This window comes from Balaenoptera borealis (genome assembly GCF_965194805.1).
Source record: "Balaenoptera borealis genome assembly, chromosome: 21".
Lineage (NCBI taxonomy): Eukaryota > Metazoa > Chordata > Mammalia > Artiodactyla > Balaenopteridae > Balaenoptera > Balaenoptera borealis.
Genome location: NC_138880.1, coordinates 6,205,703 through 6,222,588, shown reverse-complemented (window position 1 = coordinate 6,222,588; position 16,886 = coordinate 6,205,703). Strand labels below are relative to the sequence as shown.

The following is a 16,886-nucleotide window of genomic DNA, read 5'->3' as shown; positions in this document are numbered from 1 at the left end:
AGCCGCGCTGGCGGAACAGCGACGCCGGTTGCGCTGAGTGAGGGCGGAGCGCGGGAGCGAGACGCGCGCCAGCAGGGGGCGCACGGGAGGCCGCGCGCGGAAAGCGCCGGAAGGAAAAAGCGGGCGGAGCGCTCGGGGGGCGGGGGCGGGGGCGGGGGCGGGGAGCCGCCCAGCGTGCCGCGGGTGGTCCGGTGGGGCGGGGGGAAAACTCTCGGTTCCTGGCTAAGGAAGGAAAAGCCGCGCGAGTTCCAGTTCTCAGATGAAGCGGGTGCCTAGTTTTGTTTGCGTCGTTTCCTTAGGCCGGCGGTTTTTGAAGTAATTTCTAATCCCAGTGAAGAGAAGGAGCAAGGATGAAAATGCTCAAGTTACAGACAGCAAACAAGGTTCCTCCTAGTACATTACTTACCGCAGGAGGCGGCAAAATGCGTGTATTTGCAAAGACTGGTGCAAACGCCGTGGCTTCTCTACACTTCGTGGTTGGATATGCCATTGTTAGACAGCCATGGAATGCAGAAGACCCCATATACGATCCTTGTCCGAATATAGACTCTTCCAGAAAATCTTCCTTAGTACCCTAAATTATTATTGCCACACTCTGTAATCCTGCAGCCCCTAGTTTTTACGTGTTTACCTAGCCCTTTGTACGTTCTGCCTCTATTAGGAGCAAGAACAGTTTGATTTCTTGACATCTGTAGGCATTCTTTCCTTCGCAGATCCTAGCCCACATCACATTAAATACGTTAAAATACAGCCATACTCGATCCTGACTACAAGTTTGCTTTAACAAATGTTGAAATCATGTCTATAAATTCACTTTGAAATTGCTTGGCTGTCCCGAAAAACCAAGAGAAGTTATTAGCAGAATAGAACAGTAACAAATAATCTTTAAAAAGAATCAAGTGGCAAGAAATAAAGTCACAAGTGTTGGAATAAATAGTAGAATGTATACTTATTGCTTTGTGGATTAGCAGTTTGGAATATCCGAGAGTTCTCTCAGGAAGGAACAAGAAAGGATTTTTAAAAGTAGAAAATACAAAAATAAAATTAAGAGATAAGGAGAATAGAAGTAGAATTGTTAATAATAGCATTTTCCAGAAAGAGAAAAATTAAAATAATTAGGAGGAAATATTTAAAGGGATAATGGGGAGAGTTTCTCTTAACTTGAAAAATAAGAGAATGACTTTAGAAAGGACCCAAGTGTTAAAAACTGGGCTTTGAAGGAAAAACAAATCTGAAATTTTAAATGACAGGAAAGATTCTGAAATCTTCCAGAGGAAAAGAACAGAGCACCTATCAAGGGACAAGAGTCAGATTGACATTAACAGCCATACTAGATGCATGAAATCAGTGGGTTATTAAAGTGATGACTTCCAAACAGCTAAGGATGGCAGTCACACTAAGCCAGCCTCTTGCATACACTTTTAGAGGAGGGCCAAAGAACTGAGTCAAGTGGACATCACTGAAGACAGTACTCTTGGAATTTACCTGGACTCTATAGCTAAAATCAGACCTGCTTCTCACAGGCCTCTATTTCTTGTGTGTGCTTAATAATGTGGCTGACTTATCTGGCATTCTAATGATGGAGAACTGTGACTTTACCATTGAATTGGTCAAATGTCTGTACACTTGTGTTTCTGACAGTTCCGTCAGTATTGAAAAACTAATTTCCTCTGTGGTTACCCACCAGATTTCTAGTGGACATTAACACTGGACAGTGCTGTTGACGTGCATGCAAAGCCTATAGCCTCTCTGACACATCAAACACCCTAAAACAAATAAGTGTGTGCTTAAAATGGACACGAAAAAAAGGATATTGCCTTTTTATGGATCCAGGCTAAAGCAGTGTAGGAATGTCTTTAAGAAACTCATGAATGTGGAGTTACCTACAAAGTGGCTCTTGCCCAAGGTACCTATTGTTCCTATTGGCACTGCCTGTCACTAGCAGACAGATTGCAATGGGTCACTAACTCACCTAATCATTAAGGAAAAAGTATATTTTCATTTGAGCTAATTTTTATTTTTTGGGGGGGTATAGTTGTTTTCCAATGTTGTGTTAGTTTCTACTGTACACCGAAGTGGAGTTCCCTGTGCCATACAGCAGGTTCTCATTAATTATCTATTTTATCCATAGTAGTGTATATATGTCAATCCCAATCTCCCAGTTCATCCCACCGCCCCCCCCCTTCCCCCTCTTGGTGTCCATACATTTATTCTTTACATCTGTGTCTCTATTTCTGCCATTTACAGGCAACTCTGCAGGAGCTACATTATCCTGGATTCCATAGTACCTGTTCAGAAAACACATTTTTGCACCTGCTGTCTAGCTTTCGCATGGTATATCCATGTCTGAGGTTGGCAAGGCTGGACCAAGGGTCTAGGCAGCTCAGCTGGGTTCAGGAAACTATTCCACAAGCCAATAAACTGGAGAGGGAGATTTGCAAATGTAGTGGCTGGAAAAGCCACAACTCTTCTCTTCAGATCTTCCTGGAGCTGACCTACTGCAAGTAGTTGTCACTCTGGCTGAAATGTGTTGTATTATAGCCATGCACTAGCCGCTTATATTATTGATTGTGAAATATCCTTTCATCTGGATCCACAGAGCGACATGCAAGAAAATAAAGAAGACATAAATAAATGGAAATATCCCATTTTTGTGAATTGGAAGATTTATTACTGTTAAGATCAATACTACCCAAAGCTTTCTACCAGCTAAATGCAGTCATTATCCCAATGGCATTTTTTGCAGAAATTTAAAAACCCATCCTAAAATTCATTCGGAATCTCAAGAAGCCCAAATACCCAAAACAATCAAACAAAAACATGCAGGTATCACACAAGTTATTTCCGCTCATTCAAGCTTTCAGTAGTCTATTTTTCAAAGAGAACAACCTGTAGTACAAGATTGTTTAGAGAAGGCCCAGTTTAAATATCTCTGTGGATGAGAATGAAAATAATATGTACAGTACAAATTTAGTCACCTGCCATCAAAAGAAAGACAGTATTTGAGTTGGCAAAAATGATCCCAAACCACATGATTTGGCATCTGAAGACACCTTCTAACAAAAACTATAACCTCCTAATGATAACATTTCTGGATACAAAGAGAACTACATAAAGCTTTCTGTAATAGTGGGACTTGGTAGGCACAGGCAAGACAGGAGAAAAACAGTGTCTCTCAAAAGCCAAATGCTAACTTTCACCCAGTACTCAAAGTTTCTCTCAACTTTGAAGTAAAGTTATGTAGTCAGAATTTTCCCTTCTAGGTTAAAGTTTTTCTCTCAGCTTCTTGGGAAGCTTTGGCTAGGTATCCAAACAGTTTTTAGATCACACTTGTGGTGGGCCTATTTCATGAAATGTAAATTATTTTTTCCTTGAGCAACCAAATAGGAGAAGCACCACTCCTGCCTCCAAATCTCTTCTAGACTTCAGGTGAAAACAGAAAAAAAGAAAAAATAAGTGACCCCCAAACCCTGGAAAAGTTCAGTAAGCCCAGAATTATGGAGGATATTCCAATATAATTTATCAAGGAGAACATATAAACCATTGTACCTGAGCTTCAATATTGGAATAGCAGCAAACTTTCTGTTGGCCTATTTGGCCAAAGAAGACACAGAGAAGCTAGAAGAGCACAGGGATTTAATTGAATTTTGTGTGTTTAACAATTCCCTGAACCAAAAAGCCCAAGAAGAAGGTACTGTTACATCTGATTGGCTAAAAGAAAGCCTCGATTAAAAATCACCTTGTAGGGCTTCCCTGGTGGCGCAGTGGTTGAGAATCCGCCTGCCAATGCAGGGGACACGGGTTCGAGCCCTGGTCTGGGAAGATCCCACATGCCGCGGAGCAACTAGGCCCGTGAGCCACAACTACTGAGCCTGCGCGTCTGGAGCCTGTGCTCCGCAACAAGAGAGGCTGCGATACTGAGAGGCCCGCGCACCGCGATGAGGAGTGGTCCCCGCTTGCCGCAACTAGAGAAAGCCCTCGCACAGAAACGAAGACACAATACAGCCAAAAATAAATAAATAAATAAATAAATAAACAAACAAACTCCAATCTCTAAAAAAAAAAAAAATCACCTTGTAATTAAGTGGTAGTGTTCCCAATTATAGGATTCACAGAGGCCATCAGTGCTGTAACCTAATATGGCCAGGTTAAGGACTGTGGAACTCAACTGATTCAATCATTTGAAAGAGTATTGTGTGAAATATCAAATCCTGAGCATTCACACAGGTGCACGTAACTATTCAATTGGATATTCCAGGACTTCTCCAAAGAAGTTAAAATTAAAACCATATATGTTGACTCGATTAAGGATTGTGAAGAAGCTACTTCCATAATATGTTAGTTAAATACTCAGATCCTATAAACAGAATTTTCTGTCACTGCTTAATTACAGAGAGAAATAATTAGAAAACTGATAGAAATGTAACAGGCCAAGATTCAAAAAGTCTACCTTAGACTTTCATCTTTTAAATCTATACTCGGACAGATTCTTACAGAAAGCATTTCTGGGATTAGAGAGACCAGCTGAAAACAGAATAGAAAGGATCCTGATCCTCTTTACAGCCTGCCCATAAGCATCCAAAAAAGCCCATGAAGCTCTTGGCCCTTGCTTGAACTTTTGAAAAGAAGACAAGATCTTGGATATTATGAAGTTAAAAGCTTACTAGATCTCCAGCGATCTGAAAACAATAAGCAAATGCTTCTATAATACTTATTACATTTAAGAAATTATCATGGCAGTCTTTGCCAGTTGAAAAGAATGCAGTCCTCCTCAGAGTGAATGTTACAAATGTGCCAAGTTCCAAGATAAATTCTTCGTCACTGAAATTAAGGAAAATGGATTGACAATAATTTTCTCCTCTTCCTTAAAAACTGGTTAGTGTATTTACATATATGTTTGGTGGTTTCATTTTAAAACAAAATTGGATACCTAAGCTTCTGCACCCATTTCCAATGTGGGAAGGGGGGAAGTTTCCCCACACCAACAAGCAATTCTCTGACACCAGCTGGGTGTGCTACTATTCAACTCAATTCTAACACCATTTATGTGGAGATAGTGCCAGACCCCATAGATGAAGGGTTCAACCCCAAAGGACTGCCCCCTCCCCTCATACTTCAGATACCAATCCCAAATCCACGTTGTCACCTGTGCTTCTGACAAACCAGCTGTCAATTGGAGGTTCCCACGATGTCCTCCTTGAGTTTGCTACAGTGGCTCACAGAACTCAGAGATAACACATTACTTACTAGATTACCTATTTATTATGAAAGGACTTAACTCAGGAACAGCCAGCTAGAAAAGATGAATAGGGCAAGGTATGGGAAAAAGTCAAAAGCCATCTTGCCTTCTCCAAGTGCACCACTCTCATTGTATCTCCATGTGTTCACCAACCCAGAAGCTCTCTGAACCCCATCCTTTTGGGTTATTATGGAGGCTTCATTACATAAGCATAATTGATTAAATCATTGGTCACTGGTGATTCAACTCAATCTTCACCTCCTCTCCCCTCCCTGCAGGTGTGGGGGGCGGGTGGTATACATTCATTCAATCACATCTTCTTTATCCATTTATCCATTGATTGACACAATTTATTTCCATATCTTGCCTATTGTGAATAATGCTGCAATGAACATGGGAGGGCAGATATTTTTTCAAGATCCTGTTTCCCTTTTATATGGGTATATACCCAGAGGTAGGACGGATGGATCATATGGTAGTTCTATTTTTAATATTTTGAAGAAACTTAATACCATTTTCCATAGTGGCTGTACCAATTTACATTCTAACCAACAGTGCGCAAGTGTCCCCTTTTCTCCACGTCTGTGCCAACACTTATCTCTTGTCTTTTTGATAATAGCCAATCTAACAGGTGTGAAGTCTCACTTTAGCTTCAATTTGCGTTCCCTGATTTGCGTTCACTGATGATTAGCTATGTTAAGCATCTTTCATATAGCTGTTGGCCATTTGGATGTCTTCTCTGGAAAAATGTCTCTTCAGGTCTTTGGCCAATTTTTTAATTGAGTTGTTTTTTTTTGGTATTGAGTTGTATGAGCTGTTTGTATATTTTGGATATTAACCCCTTATTAGTCATATCATTTGCAAATATTTTCTCCCATTCATTAGGCTGTCTTTTCATTTTGTTGATGGTTTCCTTTGCTGTGCAAAAGATTTAAGTTTAATTAGGTCCCATTTGTTTCTTTTTGCTTTTATTTCCTTTGCTTAAGGAGACAGACCCAAAAAAATATTGCTATGATTGATGTCAAGAGTGATCTGCCTATGTTTTTCTCTAGGAGTTTTATGGTTTCTGTTCTTATATTTAGATCTTTATGCCACCTTGAGGGTTGCTTTTTTTTTTTTTTTTTTTTGTATATGGTGTAGAGAATGTTCTAATTTCATTCTTTTACATGTAGCTGTCTAGTTTTCCCAGCACCGCTTATTGTCTTTTCTCCATTGTATATTCTTGCCTCATTTGTTGTAGATTAATTGACCATAGTTGTGTGAGTTTATTTCTGGGCTTCCTATCCTGTTCCATTGAACTATATTTCCATTTTTGTGGCTGTACCATACTGTTTTGATTACTGTAGCTTTGTAATATAGTGTGAAGTCAGGGAGCCAGATTCTTGCAGCTCTGTTCTTTGTTCTCAAGATTATTTTGGCTGCTGGGGTCTTTTGTGTTCCCCTACAAATTTTTAAATTATTTGTTCTAGTTCTGTGAAAAATACCATTTTGTGTTTTGATAGGCATTGCATTGACTCTGTAGATTGATTGGTTAGTATGGTCATTTTAACAGCATTAATTCTTCCAATCCATGAACATGAACACAGTGTGTCTTTCCATCTGTTCGTGTTGTCTTCAGTTTCTTTCATCAGTGTCTTATAGTTTTCTGAGTACAGGTCTTTTACATCCTTAGGTAGATTTCTTCTAGGTATTTTATTCTTTTTGATGCAATGGTAAATGGGATTGTTTCCTTAATTTCTCTTTATGATAGATCATTTTTGGTATACAGAAATGCAACAGATTTCTGTATATTAATTTTGTATCCTGCAACTTTACTTAATTCATTGATGAGCTATAGTAGTTTTCTGGTGGTGTTTTTAGGGTTTTCTATGTATAGTATCGTGTCATCTGCAAACAGTGACAGTTTTACTTCTTCCTTTCCAATTTGGATTCCTTTTATTTCTTTTTCTCTTCTGATTACTGTGGCTAAAAATTCCAATACCACATTGAATAAAAGTGGCAAGAGTGGACATCCTTGTCTTGCTCCTGATCTTAATGGAAATGCTTTCAGCTTTTCACAGTGAGTATGAAGTTAACTGTGGGCTTGTCATACATGACCTGTATTATGTTGAGGTATGTTCCTTCTATGCTTTTTGGAGAGTTTTTATTGTAAATGAATGTTGCATTTTGTCAAAAGCTTATTCTGCATCTCTTGTAATGATAGTACAGTTTTTATTCTTTGATTTATTAATGTGGTGTATCACAATTGTGAATATTGAAAAATCCTTGCATCCCTGGGATAAATCTCACTTGATCACGGTGTATGATTCTTTTAATGTATTGTTGGATTTGGTTTGCTAATATTTTGTTGAGAATTTCTGAGTCTATCTTCATCAGTGATATTGACCTATAATTTTCTTTTTTGTGATATCTTTGTCTGGTTTGGTGTCAGGGTGATGGTGGCCTCATAGAATGAGTTTGGGACTGTTCCTTCCTCTGCAATTTTTTGGAATAGTTTCAGAAAGGTAGGTGTTAACTCTTCTCTAAATATTTGGTAGAATTCACCTGTGAAACCATCTGGTCCTGGATTTTTGTTTGTTGGGAGCTTTTAAATTACAGATTCAATTTTATTACTGGCAATTGGTCTGTTCATATTTTCTATTTCTTCCTGGTTCAGTCTTGGGAGAGTGTACATTTCCCGACCTTGGAGAAATGGCCTTCTGTAGGAGATGTCCTCTTTGTCCCAGAAGCACACTCCTTTCTCGTCACCCAAGCTCTATGCTCTAGGGGTTCCCCGCTATGTGGGCTGCATGGGTCCTTCTGTTGTGGCAGGCTGATTATGTGGGTGGTCTGTTTGGCTTGGTTGGCCCCTGGTCCAGTTGGTTGTCAGGTCCTGCCTTGTGCAGAGGCTGTCAGCTGCTGGTTGGTGGGGACAGGTCACAAGGCAGCTGACTGCAGAACCCCAGGGGGCCCCAGGGCTAGTGCTGGCTCACTGGTGGGTGAAGCCAGGTCCTGGGGTTAGTGCCAGTCTACTGGCAGGTAGAGCCAGATCCTGGAGTCTGGTTGCAGGGCCCAGGGATCCCAGAGCTAGTGTCGGATTCCTTGGGGTGAGGTTGGGGGTGTTGTTCCTGACACAGTTCAGTGTGGGGTCTGGAGTGTCCTGAAGCTTGTGTTGGCCTGCTAGTGGGCAGGGCTGGGGCCCAGCTAGTCCCAGGGCAGGGTCTGGCCTGCTTTTGGAGGGCTGGATCCCCCGTCTGTGGGATTGTGGTTTTCTTGCATCTAGTATCTGCCCTCTGGTGGGTGAGGCTGGTCCAGAGGCTAGAACAGGCTCTCTGCAGGGCAGGACCAGGGTCCAGGGGTTTCTGGGACTGGTACCTGCCCACTGGTTGGTGGAGCTGGGTCCTGGGCCCTCTGGTAGGAAAGGCCATGTCTAGAGGGAGCTGTGGGCTCAGGAGATCTTAAGGCAGCCTGTCTGCTAATGGGTAGAGCTATGCTCCCTTGCCCAATTAGTTGCTTGGCCTGAGGGATCCCAGCACTGGTGTCTACAGGCTGTCGGGTGGGCCAGATCTTGGCATTAATGAGATAGAGGGAGGATTCAACAATGGCACCTGCCAGCACCAGCATCTATGCGGTGGAAGGAGCCCCTGAGAATGGCTGCTGCCCGTGTCTATGTCCCCAGGATGAGCTGCAGCTGCCCCCTGCCTCTCTAGGAGACTCCAAGACCAGCAGGTAGGTTTGGCCCAGGCTTCTATCAAATTACTTCTTTTGACCTAAGTCCTGGTGCACAAAAGATTTTGTGTGAGCCTTTTAAAACTTTAAAAAAAAAAATAAATTTATTTATTTAATCTATATCTATTTATTTATTTATTTTTGGCTGCGTCGGGTCTTCATTGCTGCACATGGGCTTTCTCTAGTTGCGGAGAGCAGGGGCCACTCTTCGTTGTGGTGTGCAGGCTTCTCACCACAGTGGCTTCTCTTGTTACGGATCACGGGCTCTAGGCATGCGGGCCTCAGTAGTTGCGGCATGTGGGCTCAGTAGTTGTGGCACACGGGCTTAGCTGCTCTGCGGCATGTGGGATCTTCCCAGAACAGGGCTCGAACCCATGTCCCCTGCATAGGCAGGCAGATTCTTAACCACTGCACCACCAGGGAAGTCCCCCCCTTTTTTTTTAAATGGGAAACATTAGTTCATTGGTAAAGGATTTTATTTCACCATAAAAATGCAAACTGGAATAAACACTATCTCTCCTAAGGCAGGCATTACAGCTATTTTTAAGTATTTCTGAGCTTCACTTGGAGAAGCCAAGTTTGCAGCCTTAAATAGAGAGTGAAGTCTCTATTTCTGCCAGTCCTGTGGGACTCCCAAAATTAATCCCTGCTGGCTTTCAAAGCTAAATGCTCTGGGGGCTCGTCTTCCTGATGCTGGACCCCTGGGCTGGCAAGCCCGAAGTGGGGCTCAGAACTCTCATTCCTGTGGGAGAAACTCTGCAATATAATTGTTCTCCAGTTTGTGAGTCACCCACCCGGGGGTATGGGACTTGACTATATCGTGAGTCCACCCCTTCTACCTGTCTTGTTGTGGTTCATTCTTCATGTCTTTAGTTGTAGAAGATCTTTTCCGGTAGGTCCTGGTCTTTTTCATCGATAATTATTCTGCAGATAGTTGCAATTTTGGTGTGCTCGTGAGAGGAGGTGAAAGAACTCAGGGTCTTTCTACTCTGCCATCTTATAATATTTTTAAAATATTATGTTTTTGAGTTGTTTGAATTCTTTGTACATTTTGAATATTAACCCCTTAATCAGGTATATGATTTGCTAACATTTCCTCCCATTCCCTAAGTTATCTTTTTATTTAATTGTTTCTTTTGCTGTACAGAAGCTTTTTAGTTTGATGCAGTCCCACTTATTTATTTTTGTGTCATAAGCAAAAAATTGTTGCCAAGACCAACGTGAAGGAGATTTTCCCCTATGTTTTCTCCTGGGAGGTTTATAGTTTTAGGTCTTATATTTAATCCTTTAATCCATTTCATGTTAATTTTTACGAGTGGTATAAGACAGGGGTCCAATTTCATTGTTCTGCATGTGGTTATCCAGTTTTCCCAAAACCATTTATTGAAAAGACTATTCTTTCCCTATTGAGTATTCTTGGCTCCTTTGTCAAATATTATTGGACCATATGTACAAGGATTTATTTCTGAGCTCTAGATCTGTTCCATTGGTCTGTGTCTACTCTTATGCCTGTACTACACTGTTTGATTACTATAGCTTTGTCATATAGCTTGAAATCAGGAAGTGTGATATCTCCAGCTTTGTTCTTCTTTCTAGGGATTGCTTTGGTTACTTGTGGTCTTTTGTGGTTCCATACAAATTTTAGGATTGTTTTTTCTGTTCCTATGAAAAATGCCATTGGAATTTTGATAGAGATTGCATTGAATCTATAGATGGCTTTGGGTAGTATGGACATTTTAACAATATTAATTCTTCCAATCCATAGACATGGGAGATCTTTCCATTTATTCATGTCTTCTTCAATTGCTTTCATCAAAGTCTTATGATTTTCTTTGTGCAGATCTTTCACTTCCCTTAGTAAATTTATTCCTAATTATTTTATTGTTTTGATGTATTGTGAATGAGATTGTTTACTTCTTTCTCATATATGTCATTTTTAGTACATAGAAATGCAACTGATTTCTGTATGTTGATTTTATATCTTGCAACTTTGTTGGATTTGTTGATCAGTTCTTTGGTTGAGTCTTTAGAATTTTCTTGTATAAGATCATATCTACAAATAAAGACAACTTTACTTCTTCCTTTCTGATTTGGATGCCTTTTATTACTTCATATTTCCTGATTGTTCTAGCTAGGACTTCCAGTACTTAAGAGTGGTGAGAGTGGACACCTTTGTCTTGTTCCTGATCGCAGAGGAAACCCTTCAACCTTTCACTGTTGAGTATATTAGTCTTGTCATATATGGCTTTATTATGATGAGGTATGGTCCTTCTGTATATACAATTTGTTGGCTATTACCAAAAAGATAAAGAGAACAAGTATTACCCAGTATGTGTGTGGAGACATTGGAACTGTGGTACACTGTGGGAGAGAATATAAACTGGTACAGCCATTATGGAAAACAATATGGCAGTTCCTCAAAATTAAAAATAGAACACCATATGATCCAGCAATCTTATCTCTGGGCATATATCAGAAGTAAATGAAATCAATATCTCAAAGAGATATCTGCATAACCATGTTCTTTGCAGCATTGTTCACAATAGCCAAGACATGGAAACAACCTGTGTCCATAAAGGATGAATGGATAAAGAAAATGTGATATAATTACTCAGCCATGAAAAACATGGAAATCCTGTTATTTGTGACAACATGGATGAACCTAGAGGACATTTGCTCAGTGAGATAAGACACAGAAAGATAAATACTGTATAATCTCACTTATATGTGAAACCTAAAATATATAGAAGCAGAAAGTAGAGTGGTGGTTACCAGGGTTGGAGGGTGTGGGAAATGGGGAAGTGTTGGTCAAGAGGTACAAAGTTGCAGTTATGCTGGAGGAGTAAATCTAGAGATCTAATATACAACATGATGACCAAAGTTAGTAATTCTATAATAAAGACTGGAAATTTGCTAAGAGACTAGATTTCAGGTGCTCTCACCACCCAAAAATGATTGGTACCTATGTGAGGAGATGGATATGTTAGTTAGCTTGACTGTAGTAATAGTCAAGTGTATATGTATATCAAATCATCATGCTGTACATCTTAAATATATACAATTTTTATTTTAAAAAAGAAAATATAAAGCAGGAAATTCTGGAAGCAAGAGAAAGGCTGAGATCCAAAATTTGAGAATAAACTCATCTAAATCCCTGGCTGACCACTAAACTAGGTATGTATGCAAAAGACCCCAGGAAGCCTGGCAAAAAAAGCAAACAGAAGGATGGGGGTTGAAGATGGTTATTTTGAGACTTTAGTCTGCCATCTTCTCAGTCTGTGGGCTTTCCGAATAAAGTCATATTCCTTGCCTCAAAAAACAAAACAAAACAAAACAAAAAAAGGCAAACAAAAAAGAAGAAAGATGGGGGTCTACTCTTAAAAAGGGCAGAACTGCTCTTGGTGGGATATGTGAGTGTTCTGCACTTTTGACTGAATTTACTCCCCAGCCTTCAAACAGGCTCAGGTGGCAGAAAGTAGGAGCTTTCTGGCTTGAGGTTTCAAAGGTCAAAACTTGGGGCTCTCAAAGAAACTGGAAATTAAAGGAGAAGGGAACTCTGAAAGCTATGGATCTGCAGAGAGCTTAAAGCCCTCATATACATGATGTCGTGTATATGAAATACTGTGAAAGGCAAGACTGTATTGACAGAAAGAGATCATTGGTTGCCTTGGGACTGAAGGTGGAGGAAGGACTGACTGCAAACAAGAACAAAGGAATTTCTGTGGAGGGATGGAAACATGCTATTTGTTGGATGTAGTGGTGATCACATGACAGAATAATTAGCCAACATACATCCATCCGTACATAAAAAACACTCCAGAGAAACTCTTGCAAAGAACTATCAGGAACATGTACAAGGCTGTCAGCAGTATCATCTGTGATAGTGGGAGCTGTAAGCAACTTACTTATTAATCATTAAAGAAAATGGAGAAAAATTTTAATAGATGTACAATATGAAATACTGTGTAGCAGTTTGAATGAAATATTTTATAAATATATATTTATAAATATTATAAATAATGCATTTTATATTAATATGTATATATCCATGTGAATTAAATATTACAAACATCAGTATTGATTGAAAATAGTAAAAAAGAATGCATCAAATATGTAGGACATTATCATGATAAAAACACATACCAAACAACAGATATCCAAGGGCATGTATCAAGCACACTAAAATGGGGGTATTTGATTTGGCAGATCAGAACTTTAAAATAACTATTATAAACATGTTACAGAATGTGAAGAACAAAATAGACAAAAAGGATTTAAAATCAATAATTTCAACAGAAGAAGGGAAACTAAAAGAAGAACCAAATGGAAATTCTAAGACTTAAAAAAACCATTGGATGAGCTTACAGCAGATTGGACACAGCAGAAGAAGGAATCAGTGAGCTTAAGATAGGGCATCAGAAATTATCCAAACTGAATTAAAATAGGAAAAACAATTTAAAAATCAAAACAGAACTTCAGAGAATTATGAGACAGTATCTAATAATCAGGAAAATGTGTAACTGGAGTTCCCTAAGGGAAAAAACGAGAATGGGTCAAAAGAAAGATCTGAAGACATACTTAATGGGTGAGAATTTTCCAAAACTGTGGAAAGACATTAAGTAATAGATCCAAGAAGTTACTTGAATACAAATTAGGGTAAATTCAAAGGAAAACACCCTTAAGCATATCATGATCAAACTTCCAAAAACCAAAGATATGGAAAAATATCTTAGGAGTGCCTGGGTGTGTGAGGAGACACATTACAATCCAGTATACCAAAAATAATAATAACTGAATTCTCATCAAAAATAATGAAATCCAGAAGATAACAGATTAAATACTGCTGAAAGGGAAAAAATGGCAATTTAGAATTCTGTGTGCAATAATTGTATCTCACTGAAAAGAAAATAAAAAAACTTTTCAAGCAGAAAAAAAAAAGATGAAAGAAATTGTCACCATCAGAAACACATTGTAATACTAGAGAAAGTTATCCAAGCTGAGGGAAGTGATCCCATATGAAAGCACAAATTATAAGAAGAAATGAAGAGCAACAGAAAGGGTAAACATGTGGGTAAATATAAAAAGCCATTTAAAAATTTTGAAAACACTACTGACTGCTTCAGGTGAAAATAACAGCAATGTATAAATGGAATTTATAAAATATATAGAATTAAATGTAGTAGCACCAAGGGCAGGAGGAGGGAACAGGAACCATGCTGTTGTAAAGTTCTTTTGTTGTTTGTTAAGTAGGAAAATACTAATTCAAGGTAGACTGTGATGAATTAAGGATACACATTGTAACCTCTGGAAGAGCTACCAAAAAATGTTAATAATATAAAAAAGGATAGCTAAAAACCACAGAAAAGAAAAAGTAGACTATTGCTCAATTAACCTAAAAGAAAAACAGAGGGGAAAAAAAAAACCCAAAAAAACAAAGAAATGTGGGACAAATAGAGAACATGTAACAAAATGATAGACTTTTAAAAACCAACAGTATCAGAAATTATATTAAATGTAAATCATTTTAACACTCCAATTTAAAAACACTGTCTGGCCATAAAAAGAAACAAAACTGAGTTATTTGTAGTGAGGTGGATGGACCTAGAGTCTGTCATACAGAGTGAAGTAAGTCAGAAAGAGAAAAACAAATACCGTATGCTAACACATATATATGGAATCTAAAAAAAAAAAAAAGGTTCTGAAGAACTAGGGGCAGGATAGGAATAAAGACGCAGAGGTAGACAATGGACTTGAGGACACGGGGAGGGTAAGGTGGGACGAAGTGAGCGAGTGGCATGGACATATATACACTACCAAATGTAAAATAGGTAGCTAGTGGGAAGCAGCCGCATAGCACAGGGAGATCAGCTCGGTGCTTTGTGTCCACCTAGAGGGGTGGGATAGGGAGGGTGGGAGGGAGACGCAAGAGGGAGGAGATATGAGGATATATGTATACGTAAAGCTGATTCACCTTATCATACAGCAGAAACTAACACACCATTGTAAAGCAATTATACTCCAATAAAGATGTTAAAAAAATAAAATAAAAACACATGAAATAAATACATGAAACACAAATAATATACCTAAAACAAATGACATATCAACAAAAATAATTGGCAACTTTAACACACCTCCCTCAGGAAATGATAGAATAAGGGGAAAAAATTAAGAAGATTTTAAAAACAGTGTTAATAAGCCTAACTTGACATTTATATATTTGACAACTACAAAATGCACATTTTTAGTGCACATGGAACATTCACCAAAATAGACCATAGGGTGGATACAAGCAAAACAATAATTTCAAAGTATTCAAATTATGCAGGTATTTTCTCTGACCATGACTGAATTAACTAGAAATCAATAAGATTAAACTGAAAATATCCAAATATTTGGAAATGAAACAACACACTTCTAAGTAACCCATAATTCTGAGATCAAACTAAATATCAGAAAATATTTTGACCTGAATAATGAAAATACAACACATCAAAATTTGTGAAAAGAAGCTAAAGAGATTCATAGAGCAAATATATATCTTTAAATGAATTAGAAAAGGTTTAAAATCAAGGACCTAAACTTTCACCTCAAGAAGCTAGGAAACGAGCAAATTTAAAAAGGCATAGATCAATGAAACAGAAAACAGAGATGCAATAAAGTATCACCATGGCCAGGAACGAAGAGGGGACATACCTTCGGATCCTACAGACATTGAAAAGGATATTATGAACAACTTTATGTCAAAAGATTGACCGTAAATGAAATAAACTCCTTTAAAAATACAACTTGTGAAAAAAAATCACAAGAATAAATGGAAAATCTAAATAGTCCTTTATCTGTTAAAGAAATTGAATCCATAATTTAAAATCTTCCCACAAAGAAAACTCTAGCTTCATTGATGAATTTGGCCAAATATTTAATTGAAAAGCTGAACAATTTTATACACTCTTTGAGAAAATGGAAAATGAGAGATATTTTTCCTAACTCGATTTATCAATCTTCATACCAAACTCTCATAAGGGATTAATCTTTGCCCCGGAGACCGAAGCCCAAGCTCTCTGGGTCCTTCTGCCTTCTGGGATTCACCCTGCAGGTCACCCAGCCGAGGGGCAAGAGAAAGATGGTAAGCAGAGAGAGAGGCCTGGAAGGTAAAGCACAGTCCCCAGAAGGAGCACAGCTTCCCTGAGAAGCCCTTGTTCTGTGGTTGTGGGGAGGGTGAGGTGGTCAAATGACTGTATTAACTGAGATCTGCATGCAGCCAGCCAAGTCCAGTGAGAAGGACCCGGAGAGGGAACACAGTCCGCACCCAGATCCTTTCCTGAGTGAGAGAAGTTGATGCAGATCCCCAGCATCTGGGGCCCCAGGCAGTAAATCCGAGTGGGTGGTGGAGAGAGCTGTGGAGAAGAGCTCAGGGAGTCAGTGGGAGCTGAGACTGACTATCTGCAGTCAAGGGCCCTGAAATGGCAAAACTGCGCCTCAGGGGTGGAGGAAGAAATAAAAACAGACGCTCCTGCAAATTGGTCCATCTTGGTTTATTGCTTCCTTCAGCTGTGACCAGGGGAGAACAGGCTGCATTTTCATTTCTCAGTGAGATCCCCAGTAATATCCATTGCCTTCTGAAGGAATTATTAGTTACTGTGGAAGAGAACAAAGACACATGTGCTTAGGTATTTAAGTATAACAAATAAATGACCTTCCACTGCAAAACATACAGTTGGCATACTGCCAAGTGAAAAATTCATATGGAAAAAAAAAAAGAATTCTAGGAAGAATTTTTACAATTTTGCTTGTGAAATTATTAAGCTGTGAGTAACTTATTTACTAGCAATTGTGATTTCTGGGAAACCACTGTATTTAATCAGAAGTACTTGCAAATGAGAAAATCTAATATTTTTTCCACATGCAATGAAATGTTCTTGAATATAACAAGTCAAAT

At 39.0% G+C, this 16,886-nt stretch overlaps 1 protein-coding gene across 1 annotated transcript in view; it reads right to left on the bottom strand.

Moving 5' to 3' along the window:
* Positions 1 to 11,451: 11,451 nt before the first annotated feature.
* ADAM32 (ADAM metallopeptidase domain 32) overlaps positions 11,452 to 16,886 on the bottom strand; it is a 203,511-nt gene continuing 198,076 nt past the window's right edge. Inside the window, exon 24 of the mRNA XM_082374769.1 lies at positions 11,452 to 16,585. Within this exon, the coding sequence (XP_082230895.1) occupies positions 16,359 to 16,585 (227 nt within the window). The 3' untranslated portion in view covers positions 11,452 to 16,358. The remainder of the gene's footprint in view (positions 16,586 to 16,886) is intronic.